The sequence below is a fragment of the Pelophylax lessonae genome (genome assembly GCF_965119305.1).
Source record: "Pelophylax lessonae genome assembly, chromosome: 12".
Classification (NCBI taxonomy): domain Eukaryota; kingdom Metazoa; phylum Chordata; class Amphibia; order Anura; family Ranidae; genus Pelophylax; species Pelophylax lessonae.
Window position 1 is genome coordinate 205,632,694 of NC_138779.1, and position 18,688 is coordinate 205,651,381.

Here is an 18,688-nt window from a genome sequence, read left to right on the forward strand (position 1 = left end):
CAGGAATTACTAAAGCTAAATGAATTAAAAGGTTTACACATTTATTTGATTAGAGCAGCTTTTCTCAACTAAGGTTTTGTGGTTCCTCAAGATATAGTTAGGGGTTCCTTGAGCAATAAGCAATTTCTGCCTCTTAACCACTGACCCTGATTATCTTTTTGTTATCTGTATGTAAAGCCTTCTTCCCACTGACCATCAATGTAGCAGACAGTCTTCCCACTGATCATCAATATAAAGAGCATTCTTCCCACTGCCCACTAATGTAATTTGGCCTTTCTCCCAATTACCACCAATGTCAGGACATTCTTTCAATAAACTGCCAATTTAAGGAGCGTGCTTTTCACTAACCACCAATAAGTACCACCAGGGCTTTTTTTCTCACAAAATAGGTGCAGGAACCCCTTTCCAAGTCACCCGTTTTCTTGGACCCTACCCACCATTCCCCTACCTACCTCCCAGTACTGCCCTTTTAGAGAATACAGAACCAAGTATCATTTAGTGGTGTTAAGTAATTATTTGGGAATATGTTAATGATAACAAGAAAAGCAGTAAAATAGATTCCCTGTAGACAACAACAATATAGCCCCTCGCCAGCAACAATAGATTCCTCTAACAACAATGGACCACCTGCAACAAACTTTCCCCCCTAGCAACAATAGACTCCCAGCAGTGACAACAGATCTCCCCGCAGCCAGCAACAATAGATCCCTCCCTTAACAGTAGATCTCTCCCAGCAAGAACTAACCTCCCCAGAAATATAAGACCCACCCTCAGCAACAGTAGGGGCCCCACCAGCAACCATAGACCTCCTCAGCAACAACAGAACCCCCTGCAAAATAGACTGCCTCCAGCTGGAATAAATCCCCCAGCAGCCAGCATTATTAGACCCTGCAGCACACTCCAGCACCCCTTGCCATTACATACAGTCAGTGCTGGAGGTGCCGGAACTGCGTTCCCCCGCGTTCCCGCTGAAAAAAAGCCCTGAGTACCACCAGTAAGGAGTATTCTTTCCACTGATCTCAAATGTAAGAAACATTATTCCCACTCACCACCAATATAAGAAGCATTCTTCCTACTGACCACCAATGTAATTGGCTCCTTCTCCCAATTACAACCAATGTAATGAGTATTCTTCGCACTGACCACCAATGTAAGCAGCATTCTTCTCATGACACCAATTTTAAGGAGCATTCTTTCTACTGTCCACAATTCAAGGTAACAATGTAATTGGACCTTTCTGACAATTAAAACAAATTGTACAGTTGTCCTATCAATCTAGGATAGGCTGTCTCTACTGACCATCTACTGTATATAAGACAGATTTTACTGACCAACAATTAAAGGGTTCCCCAAGACCTGAAAGTTATTTCGAGAGTTTCCTCATGTTAAAAAAGGTTGGGAATGGCTGAATTTGAGGTTTCCCTAGGACCAGTTCTCTTCTTTCCTTTCTTTTAAAATTACAGGTTTACTTAGATGGGGATAAAAAAAAATATAAATGAGATAACTTTCATAATTTTTAAACAAACACTTTTATTTTTCACCAAACACATACACAAAAATGTAAATAAATAGATATATACGCAAAAATACACAAAAAACATCAACATGTTTAAACATCATCCATCCACCCATTTCTCAGGGAGCTAATGCCTACTGGAACTTATTTTTTATTGGTTACTTGGAATTTTAACCTCTGTTTTACCTTTTTAGGGCAAAGCAACAGTTTAATTTTAGCGTGACTCTACAAAAATGAAAAAACACACAACTGGCAAAGAAGACCTTTCCTACTGACCTGTCCCACCACGCGTTTCACCAGTGTTTGCTTTCATGCAGAGCTACGGACTCTTTACATCCGACACTTCTGGGAGTGTCAAATGCCTGGTGCCCCGGCCATGACAGAGGCATCAGCAGAAGAACCACAGCACCTGCAGATATCTGAAACTTTCTGGGGGTGTGCAGATTCTTCAGGAGGCCGTATCGAAGATCGGAGTAACGGATGGAGGGACGGGTGGGTATAAAAAGTTTTTTTTTTTTGCATGGGGTGTGTTTTTTTTAATATCTAAAAACTCAACAGGCTCTCTTTATTGGTGGCCACTGTAGATGCTCGTTCTGACCTCCTCTTGTTTATTTGTGCAGCTACCACATCTAAGCTGCAATATATTCATTTTTTTCTGTTTTGGGGCTCAGATAAACTCTAAAACTGGGGCAATTTCCAGAAAAGGTGACAGCTTTACCCTATTAGATATGTTTAGACGGGGGCCCTAACCCTCTCCTACTCCATCCAAAAAAAAGGAAAAAAGTTTGGGTTTTATATCCAGTACAGTATAAATAGGGTGTGCCCATCAGCTGCTGACTCCTTAGATCAGTCTATTGCAGTTAGAGTAGAACTATAGGCAAAACATGTTTTTATTTTGGATAGAGTAAGGGAGGGTTATAACCCCTGTCAGATTTTTTTTCGCCATCTGTGTCCCATTTCGGAGATTTGCCTTTACTTCCTGTCTCATAGCCAAACAGGAAGTTAGAGGAAATCCCTGCAAATTAAGGGAATCTCTAGGGGACCCCTCAAGACACCAGAATTAATGTCCCCATTGGAAAATATCCCTTCTTTTACTTTTCTGGGGACAACCCACATTTTTATTTGACTTTCACTGTTAATGATAATGGTAAACAAGACAAATAGGGTGAAGCTCCCTAAAGGAGGCACAGACGGCAATAAATACTGACAGGTGTTCTAATCCCTCTCCACCCCATCTAAAACTAAAGAAAAAGTTTTGCCTTTAGTTATACTTTAACTTTTAGTTATTACTAGCTGAGCGCCTAACTGGGAAAATACGTCATTTGTTTGACGTTATACCGGGGTTATGGCTGCAGCTAGATGCCATAACCCCAGTATTTTCTTTTCCCTCAGATAAAGGTAATCCTCTCTGCAGAGTCACCGCAGGATCTCTTTTAGAAGCAGAAGGGGGGGACCCCTCCCGCCACTTCCCGGTGGTTCCCGGACTAACTTTACTGATCACTGAGCCCGGATATCCATCCGGCACCGGCGGTGGCTTGCCAAAGGAATAAGCGATCTCTATGCCCTTGGAGGTCCGGAGCAATGTCATGACATCACTTCTATTTTTTTTTTAATCTTTTATAAGGGTAGAGGAGAGATTTGGGGTCTTTTAGACCCCAGATCTCTCCAAAAAGAGGACCTGTCATGCTGTATTGTTATTGCAAGGGATGCTTACATTTCTTGTGATAGCAATAAAAGTGATAAAACATTTCTTTTAAAGGCACAGTGTAAAAATGAAAATTTCATAATAAAATAAATAAAACATTTTCAAGTGCCCCCCCCCCCATCTCCTTGTGCTAGTGCGCATTAATGAACACATACGTAGGTCACAGCCACATATGTGTTCACGCCACACATGTGAGGTATTGCCATGAACATCTGAGCAAGAGCAAAAATGGAGATCCTGTGCTGAGAAAGAGTGGCAGAGCTCTGGGGGTGCAGGGAAAGAGGGGGGGGGGGGAGGCAGGGACCGTGACACACGCCCTCATATGTAAACGGTGTTCGCACCACACATGTGAGGTGTCGCTGCGAACGTTATAGTGAGAGCAATAATTCTAGCACTAGACCGCCTCTGTAACTCTAAACTGGTAACCTGTAGACATTTTTAAAGCATTGTCTATGGAGATTTTTTAGGTACGGTAGTTTGGCGCCATTCAACTAGTGCGCGCAATTTGAAAGCATGACATGTTAGGTATCTATTTACTTGGCATAACATCATCTTTCATATTATACAAAAAAAAAATTGAGGTATATAATATGTCTTGTTTTAATTCATTAAGTGTATTTTTTCCCCAAAAAAAAAAATGCATTTGAAAAAACTGCTGCACAAAAACCGTGTGACATAAAAAATTGCAACGACCACCATTTTATTCTCTAGGGTCTCTTCTAATATATATATATATATTTTTTTAGAAGAGACCCTAGAGAATAAAATGGTGGTCATTGCAATTTATTTATTTATATATATATATATATATATATATATATGAATAATGTTTGGGGGTTCTAAGTAATTTTCTAGCAAAAAATACAGATTTTTTTCTTGTAAACAAGTGTCAGAAAAAGGCTGGACCCTTTAGTGGTTATAGTAACATACTCTGCCGATTTTTATCATGTGACCCTCCAATCCCCCCTTCATTCACTGCACACTCAGCAAACTGAATTACTTAATTATTACTTAATTATTTGTATTCAAATTGAATTTGAATATATTATGCATCAGTTCATGTTTGATAAAGCCTTTGCAGATTGATTCGTTGTTGATTGGATGCGGAGTGATTCAGTCTATGGATTGTAAGCTCTGCGGTTCAATAGATCTGAGCTTCTGCGCAAGCTTCTGTTTCATCGCGTCGATTGCAGGGTTTGCATTCTTCCTGTCAATTGCAAGCACCATCAATCAGTCTCCATAAATCACACAAATTATTTTCACAGATTGCTCCACCCAAAATGATTGGTTTAGGGCTGGGTAGAACCCCATTAAGGATCCAGATATGTGAAATTATACTTTTATAAGGACCCGTTGCTTTCAGTCAGTTTGTGAAATTGACATGTAAAAGTGATCATGGTGACTTTTACGGTACTATAAAAGTGCCCCTCCACCCCCCTGTTACCCCCCAACCCTTCCACCACACCATAGTGGTGTTGAAGCAGAAAGCAGATCAGGGAACATCCAATGAACTCGGAAGCGCTTAGCTCTGAACTTTTGGACAATTTTGGGTACTTTATTGCCACATCAGGGTATATGCAGTTTTAAGGCTTGGCATGCTTGTTATCTATTTACTCGACACGACCCCATCTTTCATATTTAACCAGTTCAGGTCCGCCCTATAGCAGTTTTCCTGCTACAGGGTGGCACCAGTGCACCAGATCATGTGTATATATATATATTTATATATATATATATATATATATATATATATATATATATATATATATACGTAATCTGAAATTTCCGGGTAGGGGGCACAAATTATCCTGCGAGACAGAACTGCGATTTGTCTATGTAAACAAGGCAGATTTGCTGTTCTGTCAGCAGGAAAGGGATGGAATTTGTGTCCCTGCAAAGCAGGAAATAAAATCCATCTCTCCCTCTAGTAAAAGCACCTCCCACAGTTCCCATAAACACTGGCTAGTCACACAGTTAACCCTTTAATCACCCCTGATGTTTAACCCCTTCCCAGTCAGTGTCATTAGTACAGTGACCGTGCATATTTTTAGCACTGATCACTGTATTAGTGTCACTGGTTCCCCAAAAAGGGTCAAAAGTGTCAGTTAGTGTCCGAATGTCCACCGCAATATCTCTATAAGTCACTGATGAAAAAATGCTATAACTTTTGTGCAAACACCCAAATATACTTTTATTGGAATTTTTTTGTACCAAAAATATGTAGCAGAATACATATTTGCCTCAATTATAGAAGAAATTTGATTTTTTCCAATTTTTTTTATTGGATATGTTTTATAGCAGAAAGTAAAAAATATTGTTTTGTTTTTTTCGAAAACTCTGTCTTTTTTATAGCGTAAAAAATAAAAAATGCAGAGTTGATCTAATACCACCAAAAAAAAGCTCTATTTGTGGGGGGTAAAAAAGGACATAAAAATTATTTATGTACAGTGTCGCATCGACTGCACAATTTTTTAGTTAAAGTAACGCAGTATCGCAAAAAATGGCCCGGTCATGAAGGGGGGTAAATCTTCTGGAGGTCAAGTGGTTAACCAAAAATGGGGTATTATGTTGTGTTTGTTTGCATTAAAATTGATTTTATTACATATTTTGCGTAAGAAATCGTGTTTGATAAACAATTGCGCCAATATTGTGCAACAGAAAAATTGCAACTGCCACCATTTTATTCTACAGAGCCTCCCCTTTTAGAAAACATATCCTTCTTTTTTTTTGGGGGGGGGGGAGGGGAGAGGGTATAAGTTTTTTATAGCAAAAAATAAAGATTTAAATGTGTGTGAAAAAATAAAAAAAGGTGTTCAGGACATGAAGTGGATAACATATTAGACTTACCTACCTCTGTCTTTTCCAAAAATAATTCAAGGAGCTCTCCTTTAAGTCAACTGGCACTGTGTAAGAGAAGCTTAAAGGCTTTGGGCCCATTTAAATTTTTGTGGTGAATTAAAGTGTATTATGTCATGCAATATCGTGGGCTGCAAGGGCATCAAAACATCTTGAAAATTGGATGCATCACAAAATTTGTAACGGCAACCCCAACACTAAGGCAGCACACAAGCCACCCTCCCTTATATTATTATATATATTATATAATTTATATTATAAATATATTATAATTATATAATATAATTATATAATATTATATAATTTCAAAAAATGTAATATATAATATATTTTCAAATATAACTTCAAAATATATTTGTAATACATTTATTTATATGTCAATGCTGATCTTTATAGCATCAAAATAATACTAAGGTCCTGCCTCAAACTATATCATTAAAATGTTAGCTTTTTAAAATGACAGGTGCACTTTGGCTTTCAGAATCTGTATTAGGGACATAAAGAGTGATCACAGCTCACCTGTCGACCCCAGTTTGTACTTCTTCCCTTTGCTCAGGTTGCCTTTGATCCTGGCCCAGGTGCTTTTCTTTTCTATCGTCTCAATATCTACGACAAAAAGATAACCTTTGTGAACCTCGGAACAGACTAATTATATCATAAAACAAAAATAAAAGATTCTAATAGCCGAGGCTGGATCTAAATATAACCAATACATATTCTTATCTCAGTTTCTATAGCTGGCCGCTGATATGCCAACAGGTCCATATCAAGCTCAGTCGCTCGAGTGTCAGGAGCAGTTCATGTATTAGTCCATATTCCTGTTAAGATGACGGCTGACGCGTTTCGAGGCTCAGCCTCTTCCTCAGAGCCCTAGCTCTTCTGAGGAAGAGGCTGAGCCTCGAAACGCGTCAGCCGTCATCTTTACAGGAATATGGACTAATACATGAACTACTCCTGACACTCGAGCGACTGAGCTTGATATGACTTTTTTCTACCTTTGTTTGTGAGTAGCCATTTTTTATATGTTGTACAATAAAGCCTTATTGAGGATAAAGCGCTAGGTCGGTGCGCCCTTTTTTTGTTTCTTTTTGCCTATAGTACCGTTGGAACTATAAGGCTTTTGTGGGCAGCAAGACTCTAGCCTTCCGAGATGCCTTATGTGAGTCCCGTGGCAAGTGTGGCCGGGGAGCTTGGAGAAGGGAAGCTAAGCGCAGGAGAAAGGTGTTATCACCGTATTGTTTTGGAGCATGCCAACAGGTTCATCTGTTTAATCGGACACTCAAGTATTGCTAGTCTTGCCCGTCCAGGTTTAAGGTGTACTAGTACTTTGACATATTGGTCCAAGGATAAGTGAATTGAGGAGCCATACACCGTCCTCGTACTCCTGGCAATCCCAATACACTGTCAAAGCTCCAAGAAGTATCTCCAGTTATTGGAGTATACGTGATACCTCCTGCTTCTCTGTAATGCAGTGCTGGGTGCCCACTAGGCCATTTGCCAAGCTTACTAAAAGGGGTTTTGCAATTGGCTAGAAATGGCACCAAGAGCAAAGGTCCCTGCACCACTCCTGCCTTTGCTAGAACACTACTCCTCCAGCTGAGGCTAAACCCTCCGCCATATTGTGCCCCACTCAATGCCAGAGGCCTCCACACGACATTCCCCACCGCTGACATTTACTGATTGTACTCAGGGTATGGCATAACAGTCACATCACATTGACATACATTCCAAAGTCACTTGACATTACATAGTCAATCACCTTTAGTGGACGGTTCACAGCAGTCACATATGAAAGCATATGCAGCACTTTAAGCAGCCATCTCCCTCTACCAGTCTCTCCTTCCACTTGGGGTCATTATTACTCACAGAAATGGAATCTTTAAAGGCACCTCCTCCATAGGTACACCTCCAGGGGAATAGCGTTACTCAAGCAACTCATGGCCTAGCCTGAAAGGCCTTTTGCAATCTATCTTATCCCCCACCTCCATAAGGGTAAGAAAGTCTACATTCTACTCTTCCCCCCGCCTCCTGCTCTAGACAGGGTCTCTGCATGCTGGTTACATTTGTGCTGGTGTAGGATGCTTGGCTCTCATGCCCCACGTGCACTAGAGATCCTCCCAACCTGAGGTACTGACTCTCCCATTACATAACTGAAAAGGGGCCTAACACCTGATAACACAGTCTTCTGTAACCAGATATTATTCTTGAACAAAGCCACCTTGTGGCACACTAGATAACTGGACCTGCCTACATACTTACTTTGGGGCAGTGGACAATTCAAAATTTGCATAGCAGCTTTGGAGTACCCTAGTGTTTGAGGAGTGCAAGGAAATACAGCCTGCTTATAGTAAGTACAAAGAAGCAAACCTGGTATTTTGCTAAGTATGAGCAAAGTACAGGTAGGTTTTAGGATTGTTTGGGGTCGGTGGAAGGCCTCTGTCAGTAAGTCTTAATGGAAGACAATGAGTGGCCTCTTTTAGTGAGTCACAGTGGAAGAGAGTGGGAGGCCTCTGCAAGCAGATCTTAGTGGAAGACTTCTGCCAACAGGTCTCAGTGGGAGGTCAGTGGTTGGCATCTTCAAGTAGATCTTAGTCAAAGACCTCTGCCAAAGGGTCTTGGTGGGATCCCTATGTCAATGGGTTTCCGCGGAAGGCAATGGCTGACCTCTGCACAAAGGTCTCAGTGGTAAACCTCTGTCAAAGAGTCTCAGTGGAAAGGCCTATGTTGATGGGTCTCTGTGGAAGACAGTGGGTGGCATCTTCAAGTAGATCTTATTCAAAGACCTCTGCCAAAGGGTCTTGGTGGCAGGTCTATGTCAATGGGTCTCAGTGGAAGACAGTGGGTGGACCCTGAAAGTGGATCTCAGTGCAAACCTCGGTAAAAGAATCTCAGTGGGAAGACAATGTCAGTGGGTATCTGTGGAAGACAATGGGTTGCCTCTGCAAGTACATCTTAGTGGAAGACCTCCTCCAAAAGTCTCATTGGGAGGCCTCTGCAAGTAGATCTCAATGGAAAACCTCAGTCAAAGTGTCTCAGTGTCTCAGTGGGAGATTTCTGCCAATGGGTCTTAGTGGGCCTGTAGATGCCCTTAGACTAGAGGCTACACACAGCTCCTTATATTTTAAATTATTCCATATAGGGCTGACTATTTGAGGCATAGATAACCCTTAAAAAGTGTTTATTATTTTTTCGATAAATGGTTGTAGCTTTTCTTTTCTGAAATTCCTAAATCGGAGCTAGTTTCGATGTAAATGTCACAGGGAACGGGTGTTTAGGTTTTATTTAATGTTGCAGACATGGGAGAATCCAAAGAACATTTAGGATTCCTTCCTCTAGTGACAGGAGTGAGTCTAAACTGGTCACAGTTGACCTAATAGGAGGTGACCTGGGATTTTTAGGTCTGTTGAGCTACAAAAATGAAAGTTAGTTGGAACTAGACTATCACATTGCAGGAGGCCATGACAGAGCCTACAATAATTGGTCACTGAGATGTACAGCAGAGAAATTAGGAAGCGGCACAGGCCACGCAAGGAGCAGTGTGCCAGTTACCGAGACCTACTAACTTCTGTAAGAGAATCAATAACCTGTTCTGGATACTAGACTAAACCAGGGTTTCGCAATCAGGGTTCTGTGGAACCCTAGGGTTCCTCCAGAGGTTGCAAGGAGTTCCTTGAACAATTACCAATTTTTGCCTCCCACTGACACCATTAATTAATTTAGGTATCGGTAAGGGGGTAATTCTTCCCAATGATAGAAAAATAGCCTAGGCTATATGCAGCGCTTGCCGCAGAAAAACAATTAACTTAATGTATGTGAACAATGTTGAAAACTTATCTTTACAGTATAAGTGAAAATACAAATCAATTAAACACATGAAAATTAATAAAAAGTTCCAAGGAATCGATAAATAGATAAATAAGTCTTTTCCAGTGGTGATCAATATATGTGAATAAAATAAATGTAAAATTCAAAAAATAAAGTATTTTCAAGTGGTGATCAGGTGCAAAGTGCGTTCCACAACCTTGACGCGTTTCGTCACTTCCTGTGATGTTTTCAAAAGACCTTTTGAAAACGTCACAGGAAGCGACGAAACGCGTCAAGGTTGTGGAACGCACGTCAGCACGCTACGCACCACGTGGAACGCAAGCCGGAACACTCCGCTTGCCACTCTGCTAGGAGGTGTTTGTAAGAGGTTTCTTTGCCTGCAAACTTGGAGTTTGAGTCTTTCTTTGTTCCGATTTTTATGAATATTTAATGAATAAACTTTTAAATGGTAATACACTATCTGGAGCCTTTCTTTTAACCCCATATCCTGAGGATCGAGATCCGGTAAGGAGGAACCTAACCTGTATCCCACCAGGATCATCCACAAAGGGGATCCCCAATCCGGCCTGAACGGCCTCCAAGCGCTGTAGGTCCTAGTGCTATACAGCACATAGGACCCAACAATTCTGGTAAGTCATTTATTTCTACCACAAGCCACAGGAAAAGAGGAATCCACGTCCCGAAAGTCACAAACTTTTATTTATTGAGCACGAAGCACTTTGCACCTGATCACCACTTGAAAAGACTTTATTTATTGAATTTTACATTTATTTTATTCACATATATTGATCACCACTGGAAAATACTTATTTATCTATTTATCAATTTCTTGGAACTTTTTATTAATTTTCATGTGTTTAATTGATTTGTATTTTCACTTATACTGTAAAGATAAGTTTTCATCATTGTTCACATACATTAAGTTAATTGTTTTTCTGCGGCAAGCGCTGTATATAGCCTAGGCTATTTCTCTATCATCCATTTTAAATCTACAGCTGCTGCCACACAATATATATTTTTATATTTATATCTCACTAATTACACACATTTTTATATTTTTATCTTATATTTAACCACTTTACGTCCGCTCACTGTGCCTCTACTGCGGCACAGTGGCTCGTTATCGTCCAGCGACGTAGACCTACGCTGGACTCCTCCCCCTGTAGGCGGCGCTCGCGCGACGCCGAGGGCGCGCTCCCGCTGTTTTCATTCACAGCGGGAGTCAGGCCAAGGGAGGAGCGGCGGTTCTTCCCCGATCGTCGGGGAATCTAGTTTGGAGATCCGTCCGCCTGTGTAAACAGAGCGGGCGGATCTCCTAAGTGACAGGGAGTGACAGATTGCAGGGTTCAGCATAGCTGAACATGCGATCTGTCCTTGAGTCACTCAGTCACCTCCCCCCACACATGTCAGTAAGCACCAGGTATAGATTAACCCCTCCCTCTCCAATAAAATTAACCCCTTCCCTGCCAGTGTCATTTTTACAGTAACAGTGCATATGTATAGCACTGATTACTGCAGTAATGTCACTGGTACCCCCAAAAGTGTCAAAAATGTCAGTCAAGGGTCCGATCTGTCTGCCGCAATGTCACAGTCCCGCAAAAAAAATCGCAGATCGCTGCCATTACTCGTTAAAAAAAAAAAACAACAAAAATGACAAAAATCTTTCCCTTTGTTGGTAAACGCGATAACTTTTGCGCAAACCAATCAAAATACGCTTTTTGCGATTTTTTTTACCAAACATAGGTAGCAGAAAGCAAATTGGCCAAAAATGTTAAAAAATTTTTCATATAAAAAATGTAAAAAATATTGTTATTTTTGCAAAATTTACGCTCTTTTTTTGTTTATAGCGCATGATCAAAAAATCGCACAGGTGATCAAATACCACCAAAAGAAAGCTCTATTTGTGGGGCAAAAAGGACGTAAATTTCGTTTGGGTATGGTGTCGCACGACCGCGCAATTGTCAGTTAAAGTCACGCAGTGCCGAATCGCAAAATACCCCCTGGTCAGGAAGGTGGTAAAATCTTCCGGGGCTTAAGTGGTTAATTGATTTGTATTTTCACTTATACTGTAAAGATAAGTTTTCAACATTGTTCACATACATTAAGTTAATTGTTTTTCTGTGGCAAGCGCTGTATATAGCCTAGGCTATTTTTCTATCATCTATTTTAAATCTATAGCTGCTGCCACACAATATATATATTTTTATATTTATATCTCACTAATTACACACATTTTTATATTTTTTATCCTATATTTAAACAAAACCTTTTCCGATGCGCGGGGAGATACACTAATATAGTGTTATCTTTTTTCAATTCTTCCCAATGACCAAAAGTGTATGGAGACTTCTTTCCACTGACCATCAGACTAATGTTTAATGAGTTTTAGATGTAGTAATTTTTACCTTGGGTTCCCTGAGACTGGAAAGTTATTTCAAGGGTTCCTCTGTGCTGAAAAGGTTGGAAAAGTAACTAAACTAACTTTAAAATCTCATTAAAATCTTTCTTTTAACTTACCCATAACATTAGCAGGCTGCTTGTAGATGATGGGAAAGGTGTCCCTCAACCACTTCTGAAGCTCTGGACTATAGTGTTCTTGCACCTGCTGTAGAACGTTCAGGAAGGTCCTGCAAGTCTCCTCATTCTTTAACATGAGCTCCAGGACAGAGATGACCTGATTACTCTCCGGCCTGGTTTCAAGGAGTCTGAAATACGTCTCCTGGTGTAATGCTCCGGCATCATGCAGCCATCTCAAAATCACAGCTGGGTTCTTCTCTAACCAGGGGACCAACCTTGATTTGCAGGACTGGACCTTCACAAGACACTCATTCTTATTGGACATCTAGATGAGGGAAAAAGATGGAAACAGACGCAGTGGGTTACATTTATCAAAGTGCTTGGAGGATATGCCTGCCTTCGCCTGTGGTGACTATACATTTCATTTGGTGTTTCACATGCTCAACATGAACCTCAGACTTCCATGGGCTGCCAGTTGCAATCAAAGTGAAAAATTCTTAAAAATGTGCAAAAAGTCTCAGCTAATGCCTCAACCAAAACTCTAATAAACCTTACGGCAAGGGTGTCAAAATCGATTTCATTGTGGGCCGCATCAGCATTATGGTCGTCCTCAAAGGGCTGGTTGTATCTGTAATAATAGATTTCCAGAGCACCACCTCCCCTTACATCAGATGCCAAGAGCCCACCCCCCACCACCAGAAGTCAAGGGCCCCCACCCTTTCTTACATCACAGTGGGGGCAGAGCTGGGAAGCAGAAAGTGCAGGGTCTGGAGGAGGACCAGAGGAGGGCTGGAGCAGTGGCGGCCGGCGGCAGAGGAGAAACACAAGGCAGCGGTCCGCGGATTTACTTACCTGCTCCTGGCTAACTGACTGCAGACATCTCGCGACCATCCACCACGCTGATCCTCCTCACTCTGACCGGGAAGGTGCGTGAGTCAGAGTGACTGACACATGCACCGCCCCCCACGACAACGTCAGACGGCACGGAAGTCCTGAATGATTGGTCCAGGCTGGAGTCTGGACCAATCACAGGACTAGAAGTGAAGAAGTAGGAGTGTCGGGGCGCATTGCTCTGCGCCCCGATGACACCCAGAAGGCCTCCAATCAGTGCCTCTGCTCTAGCCACGTGGGATGCCAAACCCCACCCCCCAATAGACTGCAATAGCTCCGGCACCCCTAGTGAGCTTTAAAAGGTAATTTTTTATTTTTATTTTTTCCTTGAAGATGCTGATTGGGGGGGCGGCGCCCCTGCGCCCCCTATAGACCGGCCGCCAATGGGCTGGAGTCTTCTGAATGCTGAGACCAGGGGAGGTGGGGACGAGGGGGTGCTGCAGCTGCACAGAGAGGAACAGGATTTGAAGGAGGAGTTCTGTCCTCCTCTCAGCTCCTGGCTGCTGAGACAGAGGAGTGGTGGAGATGAAGGGAGTGCTGCAGCTGCAGGAGAAGTGTGAGGGCCACATGAAATGACCTGGAGGGCTGAATTCCACCGGCGGGCCTTGTGTTTGACACATGTGCCTTACGGTATTGCAAGTTACTTCTAGGACCATTTTTCCTTATGCAAATCCAAACGTTCTTGTTCAAGGTTTAGCAAATAGACTTTGGTGGTTGGGTGTCTGGCATTCATGTCCACCCATTCTCTTACGTCTATGATCGGTTTAGGGTACTAAAGAGCTTAGAAATGTCAAAACTGCAAAATAAGCAAATTTCCTCAATTTCTATATCTGTAATTTTAGGAAAAAATTTATTGTTTACATTTCTGCTCAAAATTGGTATTGTAGTTATAGGCCAGACCTACAGGCTGAGTCAGCTCCTGGCTTCCTTTATGTTTTGGATGCACCATCAGTAAGGTCCCTATAACTCCTAACTCTGTTCCTGTCCACCTGGGAGTTTGAGGGGTCCTCACCCAACTTTGTGAGTTCCAGCTCCTCCTGTTACATTCTCAATGATAGGAAATAAATTCAAATCCAGCAGGGATTGTGAGAAGCCCACATAACAACCACGGCTGGTTGTGTAGACATGGGAAGATCTCGCCAATAGAGTCCCCAAGAGATAGAAGAAACTGCCAGCTGGTTTATTTCTGCAGCACCAACCAAACACTGAAATGCCAGATTTAGTTTGGAATGACCCTTTAAACTAGGGGTCTCCAAACTGCAGTCCACGGACCAGATGTGGCCGTTTGCTTGCCTTTATCTGGCCCTTGAGGCACTGATACAAGGCACTATTCCTTCCATTGACACCAAAGACAGAGCACTATTCCTCCCACTGACACCAACAATGGGGTACTATTCCTCCCAGTGACACCAACAATGGGGTACTATTCCTCCCAGTGAAACCAACAATGGGGTACTATTCCTCCCACTGACACCAACAATGGGGTACTATTCCTCCCACTGACACCAACAATGGGGTACTATTCCTTCCACTGACACCAACAATGGGGTACTATTCCTCCCACTGACACCAACAATGGGGTACTATTCCTTCCACTGACACCAACAATGGGGTACTATTCCTCCCACTGACACCAACAATGGGGTACTATTCCTTCCACTGACACCAACAATGGGATCCAATTCCTCCCACTGACACCAATGATGGGGTACAATTCCTCCCACTGACACCAATGATGGGGTACAATTCCTCCCACTGACACCAGAGATGGGGAACTAATTCTCCCACTGACACCAATGATGGGGTGCTATTCCTCACACTGATGTAATTTTTTTTATTACCACTGACCACCAAGCCTATGGCTTGTTTACTCCCACCAATGTCAGGGCATTTTATACTCCCATTAGCCACAATCCAGCCCCCCTAAAGTTTGAAGGGTAGCAAACTAGCCTTTTGACTCAAAAGTTTGGAGACCCCTGCTTTAAATTACTATATATGCATGATCAGATGCATCCAGAAGATGGGAATTTAGATCTGGTTGACTGTGCCGTCTAAAATGTGTTGGGTCTCAACGATTCCCAGTGTCATAAATTGGCTCAGTTATAAATAGCTGGGAACTGGCCTTGACTGTCAGAAAAATGTATGATTGTTATCAGTTTATCAGGTACTAACACGAAATCAGACGATTGGATTATCTATTAACTCTCACTAGTGTTTATATAGCTTCTATCCTGTGTTTTTGGAAGTGAACGTATAGAAGCAACCCTAAAAGTCGTGGTTTCATGAAAGGGACATGGCTTATGTAATTTACATTTACAGATAACCATCAACTTTCTAGGACCCAAAATAGATCACACCCCCAATGCATCTGATCCCAAACAAAAATAAAAAAGACCACCCCCCCCCCCCAAATAGATCTGATCCCAAACAAAAACGAAATACACCACACCCCCAATGCATGTGATCCCAAACAAAATGAAACAGACCACACCCCAATGAATCTGATCCCAAACAAAAATAAAATAGAACACACCCCCAATGACTCTAATCCCAGACAAAAATAAAATAGACCACACCCCCAATGCATCTGATCCCAAACAAAAATAAAATAGACCACACCCCTAATGCATGTGATCCCAAACAAAAGTAAAATAGACCACATCCCCAATGCATCTGATCCCAGAAAAAAAAAAATAGACCACACCTTCAATGCATCTGATCCCAAAAAAAATTAAATAGACCACACCCCAATGCATGTGATCCCCAAAAAAATTAAATAGACCACACCCCAATTAATCTGATCCCAAACAAAAATAAAATAGAACATACCCCTTAATGCATCTGATCCCAAACAAAAGTAAAATAGACCACACCCCCAATGCATCTTATCCCAGACAAAAATAAAATAGACCACACCCTCAATGCATCTGATCCCAAACAAAAATAAAATAGACCACACCCCAATTAATCTGATCCCAAACAAAAATAAAATAGAACATACCCCTTAATGAATCTGATCCCAAACAAAAGTAAAATAGATCACAGCCCCAATGCATCTGATCCCAGACAAAAATAAAATAGACCACACCCCCAATGCATCTGATCCCAGACAAAAATAAAATAGGCCACACCCCCAATGCATCTGATCCCAATCAAAAATAAAATAGACCACATCCCCAATATGTCTGATTCCAGACGTCTTTAGATGTAGCACTGCACCAAACTGAAGGTGCACCAGTGCAGAACCAAAACGGGTGTACCTGATTGGTGGCTGTCACAGCACAGGCCCTTTCCCTTAACCACATTGGGAAGGATACTGTTAATACACCCACCCTTCACTTCCTAGAGAAATTGGGATCAATTCTACTTTGGGCACTTATAGAGACCAATTTTTCATACATTATAGTGACATATTTACCAACCTCCAACAAAAAATGTGGCAAAATGATCACCTGAGCTCCCAAATATGTGCTCACTGTGATTGGCTCACTGATTTTCCCAGAAGTCTGCACTAACATACAAGTCAGTTTTAGGCATCCCCTGCAATAGGAACTTTCATTTTGGTGAGATGTTCCTTACGAGTTCATTACTTCTAAAGGGATGAAGATCCTGCTACTTTCCTTATTAGAACACTGAAACCCAAGGACGTACAGGAATGTCCATTTGGGGGAAATGGCTAAAACCTAAGAATGGCCGTTGAACCCACTGGGGCTTTTATCACTGTTTATATTAGGCTTACAAAATAACTCCACTTTAGTTGAGAAAAAAAAAAGAACGCCCTCTGGTGGATCAATAAACATTGCAGGGATTTTACCAAACCTAGCAGCAGATTCCTACCCGTTGGACCCTTTCACACAAGTGGACCAATCGGGTCCGCCAGTCAGTTTTTCAGTTCAATCGGACCCTTCATTATCCTCTATGGAGCGGTGGGTGTAAACGGACATCGATCCACTAAAAAACATACCTCCAGAACTTTTTGAGATGGGAACGAGGGACACCTATTAGCAAAATTATGTAGGCATAGGACACACCCCCAGCCACGCCCTCTTAAAGGAGAATTATATTTAAAAAAATTAGTTAAACCCATAAATGCTTTTTTTTACTGCTATTATTTCTTTATACTGGGCTTAGACATTTACAAATGCAGCAATTTACAAATTGGGTGAAAGGTTTAGCACTGGGAAACACTTTTTGGAAAGCTAAAAAAATGCGTTTTATTAACAACTATATAGATCAGACCCAAAATGAGGAAGAAAGAGGGACTTTGCGCCAAATCAAGGACAGTCCCTCGAAATCAGGGACAGTTGGGAGCTATGCGATGGCGGTGCCCGGGAGCCGGTGGCGATGGATGCCCTCTATAGAGAAAGAGGAACTGACGTCATTCCCCTCTCTCTGTAACCCGGGAAACCGGGAGCGACGAATAATTTGTCACTTCCGGCTCCGCCCCTTTGTTTACCTGGCCACCAGCGGCCAGAGAAGCAGCCAATCGGACCGATCCGTGTCTGATCAGATGCATGGGGGGGGCCAGAGGAGAGATCTGGGGTCAAATACACCCCAAATCTCTCCATAAAGAGGACCTGTCATGTCCCATGCTGTCACATTGGATGTTGTTCATCCCTTGTAATAGCAATAAAGTTAGTACAAAAAAAGTGTATAAATTAAATAAATAAATAATAAAAATAAAAAACTAAAGTGCCACCGTCCCCACCATGCTTACGCACAAATGTGAGCGCATACGTTACTCCCAAACGCATATGTATAAACGTTGATCGCACCACACATGTGAGGTATTGTCGCAAACTTTAGAGCGAGAGAGCGATCATTCCAGCACCAGACCTCCTGTGCAACTCTAAACTGGTAACCTGTAAAGGCGTTAAAAGCGTCGCTTAAGGAGAATGTTAAGCACTGTAGTTTGCCGCCATTCCACAAGCAGACGCAATTTTAAAGCGTGACATGTTAGGTATCTACTCGGTGTAACATCATATTTCACATTATACCAAAAAATTGGGCTAACTTTAGTGTTTTGTTTATGTTTTTTCACACAAAAAAAAAATGCGTTTAAAAAAAACGGCTGCGCAAATAGCATCTGACATAAAAATTTGCAACATCCGCCATTTTATTCTATAGGGTCTCTGCTAAAAATAAATATATATATATATATATATATATATATATATATGTAATGTTTGAGGGTCTAAGTAATTTTCTATCAAAAAAAAAGTTGATTTTTTACATGTAGGAGGGAATTGTCAGAACAGGCTTGGGAAGAAGGTGGCGGATTTGTTGGAGTCCTTGTGATTAGACACAGGGAGGTGGTCTTTTGCAATTTTCCTAACCGGTTGCCGACCACACGCCGCCTATTTACTGTGGCAGTGTGA

General features: G+C 41.7%; 1 protein-coding gene across 2 annotated transcripts in view; it reads right to left on the reverse strand.

Annotated features, from left to right (window-relative positions):
* The window catches only part of LOC309568109 (NACHT, LRR and PYD domains-containing protein 12-like), a 42,788-nt gene that overhangs the window by 21,766 nt on the left and 2,334 nt on the right, over positions 1–18,688 (reverse strand). For both annotated transcript variants that reach the window (XM_082273707.1, XM_082273706.1), the window contains exons 2-3: positions 12,420–12,744; positions 6,597–6,683 (exon numbers count right to left, since the gene is read on the reverse strand). In XM_082273707.1, coding sequence (XP_082129833.1) covers positions 6,597–6,683; positions 12,420–12,744 — 412 coding nt within the window. The remainder of the gene's footprint in view (positions 1–6,596; positions 6,684–12,419; positions 12,745–18,688) is intronic.